The 22,765-nt window shown below is 41.9% G+C and overlaps 1 protein-coding gene, 1 long non-coding RNA gene and 1 pseudogene across 2 annotated transcripts in view; 2 read left to right on the top strand and 1 right to left on the bottom strand.

Moving 5' to 3' along the window:
• LOC102960445 (transmembrane protein 217) overlaps positions 1–10,321 on the top strand; it is a 33,148-nt gene extending 22,827 nt beyond the window's left edge. Inside the window, exon 2 of the mRNA XM_007085241.2 lies at positions 9,074–10,321. Within this exon, the coding sequence (XP_007085303.2) occupies positions 9,173–9,751 (579 nt within the window). The 5' untranslated portion in view covers positions 9,074–9,172 and the 3' untranslated portion in view covers positions 9,752–10,321. The remainder of the gene's footprint in view (positions 1–9,073) is intronic.
• Positions 9,905–22,765, bottom strand: part of LOC122238618 — a 36,959-nt gene continuing 24,098 nt past the window's right edge. The window contains exons 2-3 of the long non-coding RNA XR_006217617.1: positions 18,255–18,392; positions 9,905–9,979 (exon numbers count right to left, since the gene is read on the bottom strand). This is a non-coding gene — a long non-coding RNA (uncharacterized LOC122238618). The remainder of the gene's footprint in view (positions 9,980–18,254; positions 18,393–22,765) is intronic.
• Positions 21,491–22,463, top strand: LOC102960171 (annotated as a pseudogene).

Here is a 22,765-nt window from a genome sequence, read left to right as displayed (position 1 = left end):
GCTGAAATTTTAGATCTTCTAGCAGCCATCTGGGAACCTGCGAGGCTGGCAATCATTCACTGCCCGGGACATCAGAAAGGCGACTCCCTACAGGCAATCGGAAACCGCCTGGCTGATGCAGCAGCCCGAGAAAGCTGCCCCAACTAAAAGTAAAAGTGCCTTGGAGCTACCGATCTTGACAGACCCCCTGCTTCCACTGGAGCCCAGTTACACTCCTAAAGATTTGGAGTGGATTTCCAGAAAAGGGGGAAGCAAGATGCCGGGACAAAAGTGGTTTCAAGATCCTGAAGGTAAGATACTCTTACCGGCGGCACTCGGGAGGCACATGGTGGGTCAGCTCCACCAAGGGACTCATCTGGGAAAAACGAGGATGGCGGAATTAGTGTGGAGAAAGTTCAGGGCACAAGGGCTGGGAAAAGAGACTGAAGAGATGGTTGAAAGGTGTGTAAGTTGTGCCCAAGTAAATCAGGGTGCAAATAGGAAGGTTTCAGAAGCTAAAAGAGATAGAGGAATTGAGCCAGGCCGCTTTTGGGAAATAGATTTTCCTGAGATTAAACCAGGGAAATACAGATATAAATACTTGCTTGTTCTTGTAGACACCTTCTCCAGGTGGGTCGAGGCGTTCCCCACCAAATCAGAAACGGCTCAGACGACAGTTAAGAAATTATTAAATGAAATAATTCCTAGATTCGGGCTGCCTTTGAGCATAGGATCAGACAATGGCCCGGCCTTCACGGCGCAGGTGTCCCAGGGTCTAGCCCAGGCATTGGGAATAGATTGGAAATTACATTGTGCATATAGACCCCGGAGCTCGGGTCAAGTAGAAAGGATGAATCGGACCCTAAAAGAGACCTTAACCAAATTGTCCCTTGAGACAGGCGAAAATTGGGTTGATGTCCTGCCTTTTGCCCTTTTGTGAGCGCGTTGTACTCCATTTGTCAAGGGATTTTCCCCTTATGAAATTTTATTTGGCAGACCTCCACCTATCCTGCCGAGGCTAGGAGACGACATAATGGAACAGTTGGAATGGGACCATTTGCTGGCTTCGCTCATGGCCCTGCAACATGTACAGAAGGAAATAACCAGGGCCTTGAGAGAAGCCTTCGCTCATCCTCCTGTTCTTCCCCACCCCTTTCAACCAGGAGACTTAGTCTGGGTCAAAAGGCATGAGCCTAAAACCCTGGAGTCGCGCTGGAAAGGACCACACACCGTGATTCTGACTACGCACACGGCCGTCAAGGTAGATGGTGTCCGAACCTGGATTCATCACTCTCAGGTTAAGAAAAACTGCGTGAAGGCGGGAGCAACCCAGACCGATACAGAACCAGATAACAAACAGCAACGGGAGTTTCAAAGGCACCCAGAAGATCCTTTAAAGCTAAGACTGATGCGAGCATAATAATTTTTTGGGTTTGTATGGTGTTAAGTGTGGGGGACTGTATGGAATTGCATCCCCTATCTTTTTGGCCATACAAATGGGAACTCAGGGACACTGTCATGAGGAAGGTGATAGCATCTAATACCTCTTCCACTGTGCCTTGGTTTTTTTGTTGTTGTTGTTGTTGTTGTTGTTGTTTGTTTGTTTGTTTGATTTATGCGACTTGGTGGGGGACTCATGGGGGACTTTAGTTACTAATTATAAACAGCCAACGGGCTTTGCTCCTCCGGTCCCTGAAAACCCCTATATGGTTACCTATGGATGTGGACACAGGGATCAAGAACAAAAATTGGCTAACATACCAGGGTAAAAAGGGCAGCACCAGTCCTCATTCCACTCCTAGTGGGACTGGGAATTGCGGGATCCACAGCTATTGGAACTGCTGGACTCATTGTGGGGGACCAAAACTTCAAAACTGTAAGCAAGTAGACCGAGACCTAGGCTACTTGGAAACTTCAATTTCTCGGCTAGAACACCAAGTAGACTCTTTAGCCGAGGTTGTATTACAAAACAGAAGAGGGCTTGATTTACTCTTCATGAAGGAAGGGGGCCTCTGCGTGGCCCTCGGAGAAACGTGCTGTTTTTATGCAAACAATTCCAGAGTAATCCGAGACACTCTCAGTTTGGTCAGGGATAATCTTAGGACCAGGGAACGTGCCAGGGAGGCCAGCAATAATTGGTATCAGAGTTTATTCTCTTGGTCCCCCTGGCTCACATCACTGCTTACAGCTGTAGCTGGGCCACTGCTGTTGTTACTTCTCGGGTTAACTATTGGCCCGTGCCTTATCAATTGGTTAGTACAATATGTCAAGAAGCGAGTTAGTGAAATAAAAATTATGATGTTCAGGTCCAATTATATCCCCTTAGTTCCTAATGATGAATCAAGGGATTGATTCACTGACAAGAAAAGGGGGAAATGTAAGGGTTAAATTGTAGTGTAGGGCTAATGCTTAGCTTGAAAAATAACAGCTTTGTGTTGACACTGAAGGTTAAGAGATAACAGCCTTGCTTTGCTCTGGTAAACTACGCCTCATACCCTTGTAAATTAGGCTTCACCAATTAAGGAAACAAAAGTTCAAAGAAAAGAGCATCAGAGGCAGGGTCAAGGAGATCCACTGGTTGCAACTTAGAGGCAGAAAGTCTAAAGTAAACACCTCATTAGGCAACTGTTAACTCATCTGGAACCTGTTTCTTTGTTTTGTTCCCAGGTGATGATAAAACGATGTGATTGGTTATAAAAACTCTGTCCCCCGGCTGTTCGGGGCCGCACTCTTATCAAGAGTGTTGGTCCCGATCGGTCGGCCTTGCCTCTCATTGTAATAAACTTTGTTGTGACTGTCACTGGTGCCCGTAGCATTCTGTTTCAGGAGTCGTGTGGATGCAACATCAGCACAGAGCCCAATGCGGGGCTCGAACTCACAGACCTCGAAATCATGACCTGAGCTGAAGTCAGACGCTTAACCAAATAAGCCACCTAGGCGCCCCTAAATTTTTTTTCAGCATTTAAAATATCAATATTCAAGGCACCAGGCTGGCTCAGTTGATGGAGTATGTGACCCTTGATCTTAGGGTCGTGAGTTGAAGCCCCACGTTGGGCATGGAGCCTACTTTTAAAAAAAAATGTCAATATTCAAAGATGGAATCAGAATCACTTCTAGTGGTGTACTTGTTGAAATAATGTCTCATTTTCAGAACATTTCACAAATAAACAAAAAAGACTGTTGGGATCACTTTTTTTTTTTTTTTTTTTTTTTTTTTTTTTTTTTTTAAGTAGGCTCCAGGCTCAGCACAGAGCCCAGTCCAGGGTTGAACTTACGACTCTGAGATAAAGACCGGAATGCTTAACTGACTGAGTCACTCAGGCACCTCATGGCACTATTACCAACTACTTTTCATGGTAACATTTGTAGCTCTTGGTTTAGACGACAATTATCTGGCTGTCCTTCCGCAATGCTGGCTTAACCATTTGGGGGGCTACAAAGATACTGTATTAAAGAAAGCTACCCCGACAACATAAAGGGAGCCAATGGGAGATACTTAATGATCTGATTTATTAGACTTAATAAAATAATTATATTTTCATAAACCCATTTTTATTAAAATTGTGTGTATGTGTAGCACTAGTTAATATTGAAAGGCTTATAGTAAACACAGCAGTCCTCTGCCCCCCACTTCCAGTCATAGTTCCCACAGGCATCCACCTTCAGTTCGTCTACTTCCCCTCCTACTGACCTCATTATCTCTAAACTATACACTTGTATTGATACTTCTTGCTTAATCATTTTTAGACAGTATCTATTGGCTTCCCACCCTGATAGATGAGGACTTCTTACCCCTGCACACATATCCACTGTCTTCCTCCCCACTCCCTGTAGCATCATTCATGACTGTATCAAGACTATAACTGGGACGCCTGGGTGGCTCCGTTGGTTAAGTGGCCGGTTTTGGCTCAGGTCATGATCTGGTAGTTTGTGAGTTGGGGCCCCCCGTGAGGCTCTGTGCTGACAGCTCAGAGCCTAGAGCCTGCTTCGGATTCTGTGTCTCCTTCTCTCTCTGCTCCTCCCCAACTCATACTCTCTCTCCCTCTCTCTCCCTCTCTCAAAAATAATAAATAAGCATTAAAAAAAAAAAAAAAAAAAGACTGTAACTTCACAAGTGGTATCAGTCACAGTAGTCCAGAGAAGAACATGATGGTGATTGGACTATGGTGGTGGCAATGGAGGTGGGAAAAACAATGACTGATTCAAGAGATATGTGGGAGGGAGAGGAGATGGAACTTAGTATTTGGGGATGTAGGATAGGAGAGAGAGGGAAGGTACAAGAGTCGCCTCATTAACATAACAAAGGAAACCTCTATCATTCTCTATACTTAGGAAGTTCCAAGGGCTTGGGGAGCTGTGAGCCAGAACCAGGGATGAAGACCAAATATATATTTCTTTTTTTTTTTTTTTAATTTTTTTTTTAACGTTTATTTATTTGAGACAGGGACAGACAGCATGAATGGGGGAGGGTCAGAGAGAGAGGGAGACACAGAATTTGAAGCAGGCTCCAGGCTCTGAGCTGTCAGCACAGAGCCTGATGCGGGGCTTGAACTCATGGACCGCGAGATCATGACCTGAGCTGAAGTCGGATGCTTAACCGACTGAGCCACCCAGTTGCCCCCCAAATATATATTTCTTATAATAAATCACAATATCACACTCAGCTATTACCTCTCCAAATATGCTACCCTATTCTTCTGTCTCCTCCCTTCCTTCTCCTTCCACCTCCTCTTTCCTCCCTCTTCCTCCTCCTCCTCCTCCTCCTCTTTCTTCTCTTCCTCCTTCTACTCCTTCTTCTTTCTCTCTCCATCTTTCTTTCTCCCTCCCTCTCTCTCTCTCTCTCTCGTCAGACCATCTTATTATATTCTTCATGTCTCTTAACTTCTCATCCATATTTTCCATCTTACTGCCTCTCCGTGCTACGATCTGGATAATTTCCTTTGACCTCTCTTCTGGTTAACTAATCATCACTTTGTCTGTGTCCAATCTGCTACCAAATACACCCATGAAATTTTAATTTCAGGTCTTGAGGTTTTCCTCTCTAGAAATTCTATTTGCTTCTCGTTCAGGTCTGCTAGGTTATTTTCTATGGATTCCTGTTTTTACATATACTTTCAATATTGCCTTTTATTTACATAAGTGTGTAATCAAAGGGAATTCTGATATAAGCTATAACATAGATGAGCTTTGAGTAAATTACACTAAGTAAAATAAGCCAGAAACAAAAAGATAGATACTGTATCATTCCACTTTTCTACTCTGAATATATATCATCCAAGTATATTATGTATTATATCCAGAATAGTAAAATTCATAGGAAAAAAAAGTAGATGGGGCGCCTGGCTGGCTCAGTTGGGACAGCATGCAACTCTTAATCTCAGAGTCATGAGTTCAAGTCCCACATTGGGCATAGAGCCTACTAAAAAAAAAAAAAAAAAAGAATTGTAGAATGATGCTCATCAGAGGTTGTAGGGGAGGGGAAATAGTTGTTTAATGGGCATCCAGTTTCAGTTTTGTAGGATGAAAAAGTTCTAGAGAATGGCTGCATAACAATGTGAATATAGTTAACATTGAACTGTACGCTTTAAAAATGGTTAAGTTGGTGAGGCACTTGGCAGGTTCTCTTGGAAGAGCATGCAACTCTTGGTCATGAGTTTGGGCCCCACATTGGGTGTGGAGATTACTAAAATAAATAAACTTTAAAAAATGATTAAGGTGGTACATTTTATGTGTACTTTACACGTTAAAAATAAAATATAAATAAAATAAAAATTTAAGAAAATAAAAATTTTAATGCAAAAAATGTAGTAACTATAATTGTTTCATAAGTTGATATTTTTCGCAGTTCTGTTTCTGCTGTTATTTCTGCTGGTTCTCACTTGCAGTGCCTTGTTCCTTGCATGCTGGGTTCTTTTTTACTGTGTGGTACCCATCGTCTATGCAGTGATTAACTGCTGGAGATTCTTTGAGGACCAACACAAAGATGCATTCCTCCAGAGAAGATGTGAATTTGCTGCTACCAGGAACTTAAGAGAATTCCAGTTCAGGACTACTTTATTTTATTTATTTTTTAATGTTTATTTATTTTTGAGAGAGAGACACATATACACAGAGTGCAAGCAGGGGAGGGGCAGAGAGAGAGGGAGACACAGAATCTGAAGCAGGCTCCAGGCTCCGAGCTGTCAGCACAGAGCCCGATGTGGGGCTCTCACCCACGAACTGCAAGATCATGACCTGAACTGAAGTCCGACACTTAGCTAACTGAGCCACCCAAGTGCCCCTCAGGACTGCTTTAAACTAGACTCCTGGTAAATTAAAAGCTTTTTTGAAAACTTCATAAAATTTGGGCTACAAATCCACAAAAAGATTAGCTATGGTTACAATGTCTCAAGGGGAGTTTTCTCCCCTTTTGTGCAGTGTAGTACTAAGTTGTCTTCCTTGGAGCTCTTGAGAGAAAGATGTGGGGTCAGGTTTACTTCTGATTCACATTTAATCATAGCCCTCTGGGGAACGGGCATGACAAATGCAAGGAAGGCTTTCTAATAGACTCCCCACCTTGGTGGATCCTGAGTTTTGATTTCATTCACCCTTAGCCTACAGCACATAATGTAATTCACATTTGCTCAGACTGGTAAATACCCTCAGAGCAAAATCGACTTCCATGCTTTCTTACCTCTCCCATAGACTGTCTTCCCACCTCCTACTTTGTCAGCTCTTCTGTGCTTTTAAGAATATTTTAAAACTATGGTGTCTAGCATTTTTTAGTTGCTTTAAGCAGCAAGTTGGCCCCGATAACCTAACCAATCAGAGATCCCTCTATCTTTATTTCCTTTTCATTGATTTCTGCTCTTCTGTTTATTTTCTTCCTCCTATTTTTTTGTTGTTCTTATTATTGGGATTTTTTTCCCCTTAAGTTTTTTAGTTGAACACCCAGCTCATTGTTGCTTTTTCTTTTCTATTGTTAGGCAATCCTCTCCTGAAGGCTCCAAATTTCCCTTAAAGTATACCTTTCTTGTGTATTCTTTTATTTTATTTTATTTTTTAAGTATGAACTTTATTGTCAAATTGGTTTCCATACAACACCCAGTGCTCATCCCAACAGGTGCCCTCCTCAGTGCCCATCACCCACCCTCTCGTCCCTCCCACTTTCTTTGTATTCAGTTTTGATACGTAGTGCAGGAGTGATTGCGGAAAGCCAGTTGGTGTCCACCTGTTTTCGTCAACGCCTCACGCCAGCGGCGACACTGTACTGATTTTCTCCTGAGACACCTGCACTCAAGGTCTGGCAAGTGCCGCCAATTTTCCCTACCAGGGTGCAGCAGTGCTGGGAGAAGAGAAGAGCGTAATTTAAACTACCTTCTCTACCCAGTGTTTCCTACTACTGGCTACCTGTGAAAATCACCAGGAAGTCATGAAAAATACCGATTTCTGAGTAGCACACGCAGGATGTTCTAACTGGTCCGGGGTGGAGCCTGGGCCTGGGTACTTCATTGATTCTAATGTAAAGCCAGGGCTGAGAACCGCTTCTCTAATCACCTGCTCCTTGCCACCCGCCCCAGACTGCATCCTCCCTCCTCCCCACTCACACTCCCAAGCGATTTTATTTTTTTTCTTTCCAAAATTTTATTTAAATTCTAGTTAGTTGGGGCACCTGGGTGGCTCAGTCCATGAAGTGTCCGACTTCGGCTCAGGTCATAATCCCCCGGTTTGTGGATTCAAGCTCCACATCAGGCTCTCTACTGTCAGCATGGAGCCTGCTTTGGATCCTCTGTCTCCCTCTCTCTCTCTGCCCCTCTCCCACTCGCACTCATGTGCTCTCTCTCTCTCTCTCTCTCTCAAAAATAAACATTTAAAAATAAATAAATAAATTCTAGTTGTTAACATATGGTGCAATATTGGTTTCAGGACTAGAATTCAGTGATTCCTCACTTATATACAACACCCAGTGCTCATCACAAGTGCCCTCCTTAATACCAATCACTCATTCAATCCGTCCCTCACCCACCTCCCTCCATCAACCCTCAGCTTGTTCTCTATGGTTAAGAGTCTCTTATGGAGGGCCCCTGAGTGGCTCAGTCGGTTGAATATCCAACTCTTGATTTCCGTTCAGGTCATGATCTCACAGTTCATGGGTTCGAGCCCCACATCTGGCCCTGCGCTGACAGTGTGAAGCCTGCTTGCGATTCTCTCTCTCTGCCCCTCCATCGCTTGTGTGCACACACGCACTCCCTCTCTCCCTCAAAATAAATAAAAACTTAAAAAAAAAAAGCCTCCTATGATTTGTTTCCTTCACTTTCCCCCCTCCCATATGTTCATCTGTTTTGTTTCCGAAATTCCACATGAGTGAAATCATACGGTATTTGTCTTTTTCTGACTTATTTTGCTTAGCATAATACAATCTGGCTCCATCCACATCACCACAAATGGCAACATTGCATCCTTTTGATGGCTGAGTGATATTCCATGGTATCAATACCACATCTTCTTTCCGTTCATCAGTCGATGGACATTTGGGCTCCTTCCATAGTTTGGCTACTGTTGATACTGCTGCTGTAAACATTGGGGTGCACGTACCCCTTTGATTCGGTACTTTTATAAACTTGGGGTAAATACCTAGTAGTGCAATTGCTGGGTTGTAGGGCTATTTTTAACTTTTTGAGGAACCTCCATACTATTCTCCACAGTGGCTGCCCTGGTTTGCATTCCCAGAAACTGTGCAAGAGGGTTCCCCTTTCTCCACACCCTGACCAACATCTGTTGTTTCTTGTGTTGTTAACTTTAGCCAGTCCAACAGGTGTGAGGTGGTATCTCATCATGATTTTGATTTGTATTTCCCTGACGATGAGTGCTGTCGAGCACCTCTTCATGTCTGTTAGCCATCTGGATGTTTTCTTTGGGAAAATGTCTACTCCTATCTTCTGCCCATTTCTCAACTGGATTATTCATTTTTGGGGTGCTGAGCTTGATAATTTCTTTACAGATTCTGGGCACTGAGCCTTTATCAGATATGTCATTCACAAGCAATTTTAAAGCCTTCCGTCTTTCCAAAGCTGTTGTTTCCTTGTTTCCATATTTCTCTCTATTGTTTTTCCAGGGTGCATTTGGGGCAGGAGGCAGAAACTGTGATCATTTATCACATTGGCAGGAACCAGAATTCTCCTGTATCTTGTTCGTCATCACAGGAAGTCTCAGCATGAGACAGCAGCACTGGTTTGGGATGACTGCCAAAATGGGCACCGTGTTATCAGGGGTCTTTACCATCGTGGCCACCAACATGTACCTCATCTTCGAACACAGATACATAAGGAACAACAATTGCACTGATAGCCACCTACAGAACAAGAGTGCAAGTGTCCTGATAAGCCAGTTCATCATCTGCTGGGCTTTCAATATGGTCTTCTTCCTGTCTTTCATTACCCTCATCATCAGCTGCTTCCTCCTGTACTCAGTATATGCTCAAATACACAGGGGCTTGGTGACCTACATCATCTGGATCCTTTTCTATGAAGCTGTAAACATTATAGTACAAATCTTTACCAACAATGACTCTGTCATTGAAGAGGTCAGAGTCGTGCGCTGGTTTGGCCTGATGTCCCGTATTTTCATGCACTGCTTCTGGATATTCTATGTCATCTCCTATGCCCACACAATCTATAAAAGTAAAAGCCCAGGGAATATAATTTCCTACAACAGACGTATTTCAACAGGCAATGGAGAGTTCCTACGACGGAAATCAAAGATCATCAACTTTACCCGACACTATCATGGATGATGTTTGCCCTTCTCTCCACTGATGGTCATTCTAGTTCCATCTCTTTCACTTTTGCTGATCTGTTCAGAATAGAGGCCCTACTGCCATCTTTTTGGGAGAAGTGGAGAGAAATGTAATTATAATCCCAATGGGGACCACCTGCTCAGTCCATAAGGGCGGTTAGTGAAAGGCCATTGTTACTTGCCAAGCACTTCTTGGGTTCCTCCTTCGTCTTCTGGTCAGTGCCACCTTAGAGGTCAAAATAAAGAGGGTAAGGGAATGAAATGAAGCTGAGTTGCAGTCTGGCAATCCTTTCACCTTGTTATATACCTTCATCAGCCTTCGACCCACAGCTCTCTAATTCAACCCTGGGACACGGGCATATCTGTATTTATACCTCAGGTAGCTGTAGTGTAAGGGAGACTGGTGGTGTCTTGGGGTAGCTTTGTGCCATGGTCTTTCCCCCTCTGTCCTCTGTGCTATATTCCAGATAAATAAAAGAATAAAAGTAGAGAAAACCGTTTTCCATTTTCTGTCTTGAGTACCCCCCTCCCCGAGATTTGTCAAAGAGTGCAAAATGCACTCGGTTAGCCAAAAGGTATTTGCTAAACTTTTCTGTGTCCATCACTATGCTGGACTTAGTAGAAGGATACAAAAAAAGTACAAGATACAAGGCCTGACCCTGAGGATTTTGCAGTTTAGTGAGAGAAACAAAACCACTGCTTATGACTTAATAAGCTTAATAGCTTTCTTGAGGTATAATTGACATATAATAACTGCACATGTTTAAAGTACATAATTTGAGGGGCGCCTGGGTGGCTCTGTCGGTTAAGTGTCCGACTTCGGCTCAGGTCATGATCTCGCGGTTCGTGAGTTCAAGCCCCGCCTCAGGCTCTGTGCTGATGGCTCAGAGCCTGGAGCCTGGAGCCTGTTTCAGATTCTGTGTCTCTCTCTCTCTCTGACCCTCCCCCATTCATGCTCTGTCTCTCTCTGTCTCAAAAATAAATAAACGTTAAAAAAAAAGTCATAAAGTATATAATTTGATAAGTTTTGACATAAGTATATCCCAGTGACATCATCACAACTGAATTCCTAAACATATCAACCCCAAAAGTTTCCTCTTAACCCCTGCTCCCTCCCCTTCCTGCAGCACCCCCTACCATCACAAGGCACGGATTTGCCATCATTATCTATTAGGTTTGCATTTTCTAGAATTTTACATATATAGAATCATACAGTATGCACCGTTTTTTTTTTTTTTTGTCTTGCTTCTTTCACTCAGCCTAATTCATCCATGCTGTTATGCGTATCAAGAGTTCATTCTTTAAGATTCATCCACGTTATGTGTGTTGAAAGTTCATTCTTTATCACTGAGTAGTATGCCATGGCATGAATATACCACAGTTTTTTAATCCATTTGCCCTTTGAAGGACATCTAGTGATTTGCAGTTTGGGGCAATTACAAATAGGAACACTATAAACATTTGGGGATAAGACTTTGTATAGACCTATGATTTCATTTGTCATGGATAAATACAATTTTAACTTCTTAAGAAACTAGCAGATGTTTTCCCAGAGTGGTTGTCCCATTTTATATTCCCACTAGCAGGGTATGAGAATTCTAGTCCCTCCACATGCTTGCAAGCACTTAACACAAACAATAAATTTTTCATTTTAGCCTTTCTAATGGGTATAGAGTGGTTCTCATCGTGGTTTTTGCTTGCATTTCTCTCATGACAAATGATGTTGAACATCTTTTTATGTGTTTATTTAGCATCCTTGTATCTTTTTTGGTACGGTGTCTACTCAAATCTTTCGTCTATGTTAAAAATTGAGGTTACTGGGGCACCTGGGTGGCTCAGTCGTTTAAGCATCTGACTTCAGCTCAGGTCATGATCTCACAGTTTGTGGGTTCGAGCCCCATGTCGGGCTCTGGGCAGACAGCCCAGAGCCTGGAGCCTGCTTCAGATTCTGTCTCCCTCCCTCTCTGCCCCTCCCCCACTCTCACTCTGTCTGTTTGTCTCTCAAAAATAAACAAACATTAAAAAAAAACTTTAAAAAAAAATTGAGGTTATTGAGCACCTGGCTGGCTCAGTTGCTAGAGCATGCAATTTTTTTTTCTTTTTTTGAGAGAGAGAGTGTGAGCATGGGCAGGGTAGAGAGAGAGATAGAAAGAAAGAGAGAGAGAATCCCAAGCAGAATCCACACAGTCATAGTGGAGCCTGATGAGGGGCTTGAACTCACAAACTGTGAGATCATGACCTGAGCTGAAATCAGGATTTAGATGCTTAACCAACTGAGCCACCCAGACACCCTGAGCATGTAACTCTTGATCTCAAGGTCATGAGTTCAAGTCTCGTGTTGGACATAGAGCCTACTTAAAAAAAAAATGAGGTTGTTTGTTTTTTTTATTACGGAGGGGTTTTTGTTTTGTTTTGTTTTGTTTTTTTATTACTCAGTTTTGGAAGTTCTTTATATTTTCTGGATACAAGTCCTTTATCATTTTTCTCCAGTTTGTGCCTTGTCTTTTCATTCACTTAGTGTCTTTTAAAGAGCAGAGATTTTCAATTTTTTAACTGAATTGAATTGAATTGAATTTTAGAGAGAGAGAGAGAGCAAGCACAAATATGGGCGGGTGCAGAGGGAGAGAGAGAAAGAAAGAGGGAGGGAGAGAGAGAGAGAGAGAGAGAGAGAGAGAGAATCTCAAGCAGGCTCTACACTCAGCATGGAGCCCAGAGCGGGGCTTGATCCCACAACCCTGGGATCATGACCTGAGCCAAAACCAAGATTCTGATGCTCAACTGACTGAGCCACCCAGGTGCCCTAAAGAGCAGAGATTTTTAATTTCAAAGAAGTCCAATTTATCAATTTGTTCCTTCATGGCTCACATTTTTGGTTATCATATATAGGAAATCTTTGCTTACCTCAGGATCATAATGGTTTTATGTTTTCCTCTAGAAATTTTAGCTTTCACACTTAGATATATAATCTCTCTCTCTCTCTTTTAAAGATTTTATTTTTAAGCAATCTCTACACTCAATGCAGGACTCAAAATTATAACCCTGAGATCTGCAGACTCTACCAACTGAGCCAGCCAGGCGCCCCTATAATCTCTTTTGAGATATATTTTTTATATATATGGCAAGAGATATAGATCAAAGATCCCTTTTTTGCTCCTGGATGTCTAATTGTTCTAATATTAATTGTTGAATAGGTTATCCTTTCTCTACTGAATTGACTTTATATATACACACACACCTATTTCTGGACCCTATTTTATTCCATTCATCTATTTGTCTATCTTTATGCCAATGTCATCATGCCTTGATTATGGCAGTTTTATAAGTCTTTTTTTTTTTTTAATTTTTTTTTTAACGTTTATTTATTTTTGAGACAGAGAGAGACAGAGCATGAATGGGGGAGGGTCAGAGAGAGGGAGACACAGAATCTGAAACAGGCTCCGGGCTCTGAGCTGTCAGCACAGGGGCCCGATGCGGGGCTCGAACTCACGGACCGCGAGATCGTGACCTGAGCCGAAGTCGGCGCTCAACCGACTGATCCACCCAGGCGCCCCAGTTTTATAAGTCTTTAAGTCGCATTCCTCCATCTGTATTATTTTACAAAATTGTTTTGGCCATTCTAGGTCCTTTGCATTTCCATGAACTTAGAATCAGCCTAAAATTTTTATTTTAAAAAATGCCTGCTGGGGATTTGATTGGGATTACATTAAATCTATACATCAAATTGGGGAGAACTGACATCTTAATAATATTGAGTCTTCTAACCCCTGAGAACAATATCTCTCTTCATTCACTTTTCTTTAATTTCTCTCAGCAATGCTTTGTGGTTTCAATGCATGAGTCTTTCACATCTTTCATCAGATTTATCTCTAAGAATTGTGTATCTTTTATGGTGTTGTAAATGGTATTATTTCTTAAATTTCATTTCTGGTTGTTCATTGTTAGGATATAAAAATAATTTTTTTGCCTGTTGATTTTTTTTATCCTGCAACACTGTTAAACTCACGTATTAGGCAAAGTAATGTTTTTGTGGATCTTCTGTATACTCGATCATATGGTTTGCAAATAATGACAGTTTTACTTCTCCCTCTTCTTTTTTAAATTTTTTTTAACGTTTATTTATTTTTGAGACAGAGAGAGACAGAGCATGAACGGGGGAGGGGCAGAGAGAGAGGGAGACACAGAATCAGAAGCAGGTTCCAGGCTCTGAGCCATCAGCCCAGAGCCCAACGCGGGGCTCGAACCCGCGGACCGTGAGATCGTGACCTGAGCTGAAGTCGGACGCTTAACCGACTGAGCCACCCAGACGCCCCTACTTCTCCCTCTTCTTGCCTTACAGGGCTGGCTACCACTTCCAGGGCAATGTTGAGTAGAAGCAGAGAAGGGACATTATTTTCTTTAAGATTTTATTTTTTAAGTAATCTCTACACCAGACATGAGGCTTGAACCCACAACCCTGAGATCAAGAGTTGCATGTTCCACCAACTGAGCCAGCCAGGCACCCTGAGAAAGGACATTATTGTCTTGTTCCTGATTTTAGAGGGAAAGCACTCAGTCTTTCTCTGTTAATAATGGTGTTAGTTGTAGATTCTTCATAGATATCCTATATCACGTTGAGGAAGTTCCCTTCTATTCCAGGTTTGCTTAGGTTTTTTTATTTATTTTTTATTTTTTTATTTTTTTTATTTTTTTTTTAATGTTTATTTATTTTTGAGACAGAGAGAGACAGAGCATGAACGGGGGAGGGTCAGAGAGAGGGGGACACAGAATCTGAAACAGGCTCCAGGCTCTGAGCTGACAGCACAGAGTCCGATGTGGGGCTCGAACTCACAGACCGCGAGATCATGGCCTGAGCCGAAGTCGGCTGCTTAACCGACTGAGCCACCCAGGCACCCCAGCTTAGGTTTTTTTAAAATCGGTAACAAATGCTTCATGTTGCCAAATGTTTCTTTCTACATGACATGATCATATGGTCTTTATTTTTTAGATTGTTAATATGGTAAATTACTTTCATATATTTTCAAACATTAAGCCAAACATGATATTCCTGGAATAAACTCTACTTGGTCATGCTGTATCATCTTTTTTATATACTGTGGGATTAGATTTGTTCAATTTTGTTTAGAATTTTTGAATCTATGTTCATAGGAGATGTTTGTCTGTAGTTTTCTTATAATGTCTTCATCAGGTTTTGATAGTAGAGTAATACTTGCTTCATAGAAAGAAGTATTTCTTCCTTTTCAATTTTCCTTAAGAGTTTATGTACACGGTATTTATTTCTTCCTTAAATGTTTGGTGGGATTCAGCAATGAACTTATCTGGACCTAGAATTTTCTTTTTTTCTTTCTTTCTTTCTTTCTTTCTTTCTTTCCTTCTTTCTTTTAGAGAGAGGGTGCAAATGAGCAAGGGGCAGCAAGAGAGGGAAAGAGATAAAATCCCATGAGGGGCAGAGAGAAAGAGAGAGAGAAAGAGAGAGAGAGAAGCAGGGCTCACCCAAAGCAGGGTTCAACCAAAGTGGGGCTCGAGCTCACCTGATGCAGGGCTCAAACTCATGAACTGTGAGATCATGACCTGAGCTGAAGTCAGATGCTTAACCAACTGAACCACCCAGGTTACCCAGGACCTGAAATTTTCTTTGTGGGAAGTATTAAACTACGAATTCAACTAAAAGAAAAACAAACAAACAAACAAAAAAAACAGATATAGGACTACTGAGGTTATCTATTTCTTCTTGAGTAAGCCTTAGTAGTTTGTGTCTTTTAAGAAATTTGTCTGTTTTATCTAAACTGTAAAGTTTATTACTATAAAGCTATTCACAATATCCCCTTATTATCCTTGTAACATCTTTAGAATGTGTAGTGAGGTCATTGATCTCATTCCTGATATTGTTAATCTGTGTTTTCTCTCTTTTTCTTTTTCTGATCAGCCTGACTAGACATTTTTAAGTTTTTAATAAAATCAGCTTTTGGTTTCATTGATTTTATCTCTTCTTTTTCCTGTCTTATGTCCCATTGATTTCCACTCTGATCTTTATTATTTTCTTTCTTCTACTTTGAGTTTAATTTGTTCTTCTTACTATATCTTCTTAAGGTAGAAGCTGAGGTCATTGATTGAAGACCATATTGTTTTCTTTTTTTTTTTTTTTTAAGATTTAAAGTTTACTTATTTATTTTGAGAGAGAGAAAGTGTGTGTGTGTGTGTGTGTGTGTGTGTGTGTGTGTGTGCGCGCGTGCACTGGAGGGGCCGGGAGAGAGGAGAAAGAATCTCAAGCAAGCCCTGCATTGTCTGCACAGAACCTGACACAGGGCTAAATCCCACAAACCATGAGATCATGACCTGAGCCAAAATCAAGTCGGACACTCAACCGACTGAGCTACCCAGGTGCCCCAACTTTACTTATTTTCTAATATAGTCACTTAGTACTATAAAGTTTCCCCTAAGTGCTACTTGAATGGCTTCATACAAATTTTGATATGTTGTGTTTCATTTTTAGTCAGTTAAAAACACTCTCTAATATCCTTTTGATTTTTTCTTTGATCTATGGGTTATTTATAAATGTGCTACTTTGTTTCAGTACTTGGAGATTTTCCAGAAAGCTTTCCGTTATTAATTTCTAACTTATTTCAGTATAATCAGAGAACATAAATTTATTATATGAATCATTTTAAATTTATTGAAAATAGTTTTATGGTCCAGAATATGTTATATCTTGATATATGTTCCATGTGCTTTTGGAAAGAATATTTATTCTGCTATTGTTGGGTGCACTGTTCTCCAAACGTCAAGTAGATCAAGTTGGTTGATGGTATTATTCAAATCTTTTAATATATTTTCTAATTTTCTGTCTACTTGTTCTATCAATTACTGAAAGCGATGCATTGAAATCTCTGATTATAATTGTGGATTTGTCTATTTCTCTTTATAATTCTATCAGTTTTTGCTTCATGTATCTTGAAATTCTATTAGCGGGTACATAAATGTTTAGAATTGTTATATCCTTCTGACGAATTGACCCTTTTATCATTATGAAATGACTTTCTTTATCCCTGAGATTACTCTTTGCCCTGAAGTTTTCTTTATTTGATATTAATGCAGCCACTCTAATATTCTTTTAATTTGTGTTGACATGGTATATCTTTTCCCATCTTTTTATTTTTAGTCAATTTATGTCTTTATGTATGAAGTATGTTTATTATAGGCAGTAACTAGTTGGGTCTTCCTTTTTTAAAAAAAAATTTTTTGGGGGCGCCTGGTGGCTCAGTCGGTTGAGTGTCTGACTTCAGCTCAGGTCACGATCTCACGGTTTGTGAGTTTGAGGCCTGTGTCGGGCTCTGTGCTGACAGCTCAGGGCCTGGAACCTGCTTTAGATTCTGTGTCTCCCTCTCTCTCTGCTCCTCCCCTGCTCACACTCTCTCTCAAAAATAAATAAACACTTTTTTTAATTTTTTAAAATATTTATTTATTTTTGAGAGAGAGACAGAATGTGAGCAGGGAGCAGGCAGAGAGAGAGAGGGAAACACAGAATCTGAAGCAGGTCTCAGGCCCTGAGTTGTCAGCACAGAGCCCAACGCAGGGCTTGAACTCACAAACCGTGAGATCATGACCTGAGCTGAAGTCAGCTGCTTAATCGACTGAGCCACCCAGGTGGCCCCCACCAAAAAAATTTTTTTTTTAATTTTTTTAAGTAAACTCTACCCTCAACATAAGGCTTGAACTCACGGCCCTGCAATCAAGAGTTGCATGTTCTAGTGACTGAACCAGCCAGGTGTTCCTGTGTCTTCCTTTTTTATCCAATCTAACAACTTCTGCTTTTTTGTTGGAGTATTTAGATCATTTACATTTAGTAGCCATCTTGTTATTTGTTTTCTATTCGTCACACCTTTTCTCTTTTCTTTTTCCTCTTTTTTTTTTTTTAACCTCCTTTTGGATTAATTTGATATTTCTATGGTTTCATTTTGTCTCCTTTGCCAACTTATTATAGATATGTAATTCTTTGTTGTGTATTTTAGTGGCTGTTTTAGAGTTTATGGTATACAGCTTTAACTTAGCACAACTCCCTTCAGGTGATATTATGCTACTTCACATGTAGTATAAGACTTTTTTTTTTTTTAATTTTTTTTTTTAACCTTTATTTATTTTTGAGACAGAGGGAGACAGAGCATGAATGGGGGAGGGTCAGAGAGAGGGAGACACAGAATCTGAAACAGGCTCCAGGCTCTGAGCTGTCAGCACAGAGCCCGACGCAGAGCTCGAACTCACAGACCGTAAGATCATGACCTGAGCCGAAGTCGGCCGCTTAACCGACTGAGCCACCCAGGTGCCCCAAGACTCTTATAACAGTATACTTCCAATTTTCGTCTCCTATTTGTGCTATTGTTACCATACATTTGACTTTTATAAACCTCCTCATATATTGTTATTATCTTTCCTTAAATTATCTTTCAAAGAGCCTTAAAAAACAAGAAAAATATCTTTTTTATTTTTATATTTGCCTATGTTGTTACCATTTCCAGGGTTATTTGTTCCTTTGTATAGATCCAGATTTCTACTGGGTACCATTTTTCTTCTGCCAGAAGGACTTCCTTTAACATTTCTTGTAGTGCAGGTCTGCTGATGATTAATCCTTTCAGCTTTTTTTATGTCTGAAAAAGATTATTTCACTTTCATTTTTAAAAATTTAAATAATTTAAAATTTTTAAGTTATAGTGAAATACACATAACATAAAATTTGCCATCATAACCATTTGCTAAAAGTTTATTTATTTAGAGGTTCCTGGGTGGCTCAATCAGTTGAGCATCCAACTTCAGCTTCGGTCATCATCCCATGGTTCATGGGTTCGAGACCCACATCAGGCTCACTGCTGTCGGTCAGAGCCCACTTCGGGTCCTCTGTTCTCCTCTCTCCTCCCCCACTCAAGCTCTCTCTCTCTCTCTCTCTCTCAAAAGTAAAAAAACATTTTTGAAATGTTTATTTATTTATCTTGATAGAGAAAGAAGTGCACGTGCACAAGTGGGGGGGGGGGCAGGCAGATAGAGAGGGAGAGAAAGAGAATCCCAAGCAGGGTCCACACCATCAGCACAGAGACTGATGTGGGGCTTGAACTCATGAACTGTGAGATCATGACCTGAGCTGAAATCAAGAGTCAAATGTTAAACCAACTGAGCCACCCAGGCACCTCCCATCATAACCATTTTTAAGTGCCGAGTTTAATAATGTTAAGTACATTCACATTGTTGTACAACAGATCTCCAGCACTCTTTTTATCTTGCAAAAGGGAAACTCTATAACCATTAAACAACAGCTCCTCGGCCTCTCCCCTCACCCCCTGGCAACCAACATTCTGTTTTCTGTCTCTATGAATTGACTACTCTAGCTATCTCGTGTAAATGGAATAAAAAAGCCTTTGTCTTTTTTTTGAGTGGTTAATTTCACTTAGTATACCATCCTCAAGGTTCATCCATGTTGTAGCATGGATCAAAATTTTCGTCCTTTTTAAGGCTGAGTAATATCCCACTGTATGTGTATACATGTTGTTTATCCAGCTCTCTTCCCCCCCACGCCCCAACAGAGCATTCAGTTCCTAATGCAGGAGTGTCCCTAAGACAGAAGCATATAATTGTCCTCACTCACGGTTCCAAAGCCGTGGCTCAGAGATTTTGGCTGGGACAGGAGAGAAGTAAGCCATAAAACAGATTGTTCACAATCTCTTCCCAAAGGAACTGGATTCATTTCCAATAGAGCATAGAGAAGTTCAAACCTAAAGACATTCTTTAAAACAGTAAAGGTTGGGGGCACCTGGGTGGCTCAGTCGGTTAAGCGTCCGACTTCGGCTCAGGTCATGATCTCACAGTCTGTGGGTTCGAGCCCTGCGTCGGGCTCTGTGCTGACAGCTCAGAGCCTGGAGACTGCTTTGGATTCTGTGTCTCCCTCTCTCTCTGCCACTCCCTGCTCTCTCTCTCTCTCTCTCTCTCTCTCTCTCTCAAAAGTAAACATTAAAAAAACAAAAAAACAATTAAAAAAAAAAAAACAGTGAAGGTTGTGGCAAAAGGCAATTGATAGGAGATGTGTAGCTCCAATGAAGATAGAGGCTAAACTTTAGGCCAGCTAGTTTTCAGGAGAGAACCAGAAGAAGAAATAACTAGGAGGGGACACCTGGGTGGCTCAGTTGGTTAAACGTCCGATGTTTGATTTCAGCTCAGGTCATTATCTCAGTTCATGAGATAAGCCCTGCATTGGGCTCCGGGCTCTGTGCTGACAGCTGGAGCCTGCTTAGGACTCTCTCTGCCCCTCCCCCTTCACCGTGCAAGCATGCGTGTGTGTGTGTGTGTGTGTGTGTGTGTGTGTGTGTGTGAGAGAGAGAGAGAGAGAGACAGAGAGAGAGAGCAGGCTCTCTCTCGCTCTCAAAATAAATGAATAAACTTTAAAAAATAAAACAAGCAACCCAATTAGAAAAAAAAAAAGAAAGAGGGGCGCCTGGGTGGCGCAGTCGGTTAAGCGTCTGACTTCAGCCAGGTCACGATCTCGCAGTCCGTGAGTTCGAGCCCCGCGTCAGGCTCTGGGCTGATGGCTCGGAGCCTGGAGCCTGTTTCCGATTCTGTGTCTCCCTCTCTCTCTGCCCCTCCCCCGTTCATGCTCTGTCTCTCTCTGTCCCAAAAATAAATAAAAAACGTTGAAAAAAAAAAAAATTTAAAAAAAAAAATAAAAAAAAAAAAAAAGAAAGAAAGAACTAAGAGAAACCCTCCTAGGGTCAGGAAAAATATCAAACACCAGCTTCTTTTCCCACTCCCCCCAGCCCCCACACACACACCCTCAAACACTGACTTCTGAAACTATTCCTTCAGAGGAGCCCAAATTTTATTGGATTAGTCTGTAGAGCAATTTATGCCCTAGGGCATTATTGAAAACAATAGAGCAATCAGCCAGAGATTAGTGAATTTTAACAACTAAGGCATGGCTGGAGAAAGAGGAAAGACAGCACTTCCAAAACCATTGTCATCCTAGAGTGACTGTGGGCATACCCTAAGCTGCACCTCCCTGACAAACAATATCAGAAGCTTCACACTGTGGGATATGGGGGTGCAGGGGAGAATATAGTTTACCAAAGTAATCCAGCCAGTCACTAAACAAGTAAACAAGCAAATAACAAGCCTAGGGGAGGGTTGGGGCATCCCATTACCCAGAGTTGCTACAGTATATTGTCTACAATGTCCACTTTCCACCATGTCTTACATCGCACACAAAAATAAACTCAAAATGGATGAAAGACCTAAATGTGAGACAGGAAACCATCAAAACCCAAGAGAAGAAAACAGGCAACCACCTCTTTGACCTCAGCCGCAGCAATTTCTTGCTCAACACGTCTCTGAAGGCAAGGGAAGTAAAAGCAAAAGTGAACTATTTGGGACCTTGTTAATATAAACAACTTCTGCACTGCAAAGAAACAACAAAACTAGGGGCGCCTGGGTGGCTCAGTCAGTTAAGCGTCTGACTTTGGCTCAGGTCATGATCTCGCGGTCCGTGAGTTCGAGCCCCAAGTCGGGCTCTGTGCTGACAGCTCGGAGCCTGGAGCCTGCTTCCGATTCTGTGTCTCCCTCTCTCTCTGACCCTCCCCGTTCATGCTCTGTCTCTCTCTGCCTCAAAAATAAATAAAACGTTAAAAAAAATTAAAAAAAAAAGAAACAACAAAACTATAAGGCAGCCAACGGAATGAGAGAAAATAATTTGCAAATGATCTATCGTACAAAGGGTTAGTATCCAAAATCTATAAAGAATTTACCAAACTCGCCTGTGACCCACCGGCTCGGCGTTCGGAGCAGCTGTCGCCATGTTGTCGGTGGCCACCCGTTCGGGCCTGTTCGCGCCCGTCCTATGGGCCACGTCCCGCGGGGTGGCGAGCACGTTGCGGCCTCTGGTTCAGGCTTCGGTGCCCGCCACCCTGGAGCCGCCAGTGCCGGACGTGAAGCGGCCCTTCCTGTGCCAGGAGTCGCCTCCGTGGGCCTCAATGTCCCTGCTTCTGTCCGTTATCCCCACACAGACATCAGAGTGCCTGACTTGTCTGACTATCGACGCACCGAAGTGTTAGATGGTACAAAGTCTTCAAAAGAGAGCAGTGAGGCTCGAAAAGGTTTCTCCTATTTGATAACCGCAACAACGAGTATAGGTGTCGCATATGCTGTCAAGAATGTCGTCTCCCAGTTTGTTTCCAGCATGAGTGCTTCTGCTCACATGTTGGCCGTGTCGAAAATCGAAATCAAGCTCTCCGATATTCCAGAAGGCAAGAACATGGCTGCCCAATGGAGAGGAAAACGGATGTTTGTGCGTCATAGAACCAGGAAGGAAATTGAGCAGGAAGCCGCAGTTGAAGTGTCCCAGTTGGGGGACCCACAGCATGATTTAGATCGAGTAAAGAAAAACCTGAACGGGTTATCCTGATAGGTGTTTGCGTTCATCTTGGTTGTGTACCCATTGCAAATGCAGGAGATTTTGGTGGTTATTACTGCCCTTGCCATGGGTCACACTATGATGCTTCTGGCGGGATCAGGAAGGGGCCTGCACCTCTCAGTCTTGAAGTTCCCTCATATGGGTTCACCAGTGATGACATGGTGATTGTTGGTTAGAGATCTGGACTCAAGTCCAAGGCTCCTTTCAGTCGTCTTGTCACCTCAGAAGACCTATGAGCAAGCCTTCTATACTTAAGTGAGTTGATTTGAAATATTTAAGAATTGCTAATAATGTATTTGCAAACATTAACGTGAAGTAAATTGGGGCGCCTGGGTGGCTCAGTCGGTTAAGCTTCCGACTTCGGCTCAGGTCACAATGGTTCATGGGTTTTAGTCCCTCATGAGGCTTGCTGTTGTCAGCGCAGAGCCCGCTTCAGATCCTCTGTCCCCTCTCTCTCCGCCCCTCCCCCACTTGTGCTCTCAAAACAAAATTTAAAAAAAAGAAGAAAGAAAGCCTCCCCTGATTTTCATTCTGGATTAGATCTTTTTTTTTTTTTTAAGTTTATTTTAATTG

Source organism: Panthera tigris, chromosome B2, assembly GCF_018350195.1.
Source record: "Panthera tigris isolate Pti1 chromosome B2, P.tigris_Pti1_mat1.1, whole genome shotgun sequence".
NCBI lineage: Eukaryota > Metazoa > Chordata > Mammalia > Carnivora > Felidae > Panthera > Panthera tigris.
The sequence above is the reverse complement of the archived record's forward strand: the minus strand, read 5'-3'. Positions and strand labels throughout refer to the sequence as shown.